This window comes from Austrofundulus limnaeus, unplaced genomic scaffold, assembly GCF_001266775.1.
Source record: "Austrofundulus limnaeus strain Quisiro unplaced genomic scaffold, Austrofundulus_limnaeus-1.0 Scaffold2682, whole genome shotgun sequence".
Lineage (NCBI taxonomy): Eukaryota > Metazoa > Chordata > Actinopteri > Cyprinodontiformes > Rivulidae > Austrofundulus > Austrofundulus limnaeus.
This window is the reverse complement of record NW_013955084.1, coordinates 1-894: the sequence shown is the minus strand read 5'-3', so window position 1 is coordinate 894 and position 894 is coordinate 1. Positions and strand designations below refer to the sequence as shown.

General features: G+C 54.4%; 1 protein-coding gene across 1 annotated transcript in view; it reads left to right on the top strand.

Annotated features, from left to right (window-relative positions):
• The window catches only part of LOC106511328 (WD repeat-containing protein 17), a gene marked incomplete at its 5' end in the record, with an annotated part of 17,446 nt that extends 16,634 nt beyond the window's left edge, over positions 1 to 812 (top strand). The window contains 3 exon segments of the mRNA XM_014000082.1: positions 163 to 227; positions 364 to 461; positions 532 to 812. Of these exon segments, the coding sequence (XP_013855536.1) occupies positions 163 to 227; positions 364 to 461; positions 532 to 651 (283 nt within the window).
• Between the last annotated feature and the right edge of the window lie 82 nt (positions 813 to 894).

Sequence of the window (894 nt, the reverse complement as noted above, 5' to 3'; positions counted from 1 at the left end):
TGATGATGATGATGATGATGATGATGATGATGATGATGAGGGTTTATCTCAACAGAACCATCAGAACAAAAACTACATTCAAACAAACTGAACAGCAGCTAAAAGTTAACCATGGAGCCAGAGTTCTGACCCGGTCTGACCCAGTCTCTGTCTGTGTCTCAGTCCATCAGAGAGTCAGAGAAAAGAGTTCTGCTGCCTGGAGAGGAGGATCCAGCCATCGGAACCAGGTACCAGTTCTGACCCTACAGGCTCTGCTTTATGGAGGTTCTGTTGGTGCTGACCCACAGTACCTGGACCTGCTGGTTCTGTTGGTCCCTTCAAGCCCAGATCCTGTAGACTAACCTGGTGTCTCTCGTCCCTCAGCGGCGCCGGTCCTGCACGGCGCTGATTACGTGACGGGTTCTAACCTACCGAGCCACTCGGACCTGCAGCTGTCCTGCTTCACCGGACACAGAATCCAGGTCCGCTGTGTTCCACTCAGCTGTGTGCTGGTCTGGACCGGGTCAGTAATGGTTCTGATGTCGTCCTCAGGGTCCTGTCTTTGTCCTGGAGGACAACAAGTCCTCCATCTCCCTGAACGATGCTCTGATGTGGGCCAAGGTCAACCCTTTCTCCCCACTGGGGACTGGAGTCCGGATCAACCCGTTCTGACAGAACCACAGGCGGTATGACCCGAACCTGAACCACCAGACCTGAACTTGAACCACCAGACCCGAACCTGAACCACCAGACCCGAACCTGAACCACCAGACCTGAACCTGAACCACCAGACCTGAACCTGAACCACCAGACCTGAACCTGAACCACCAGACCCGAACCTGAACCACCAGACCTGAACCTGAACCACCAGACCCGAACCTGAACCACCAGACCTGAACCTGAACCACCAGACCC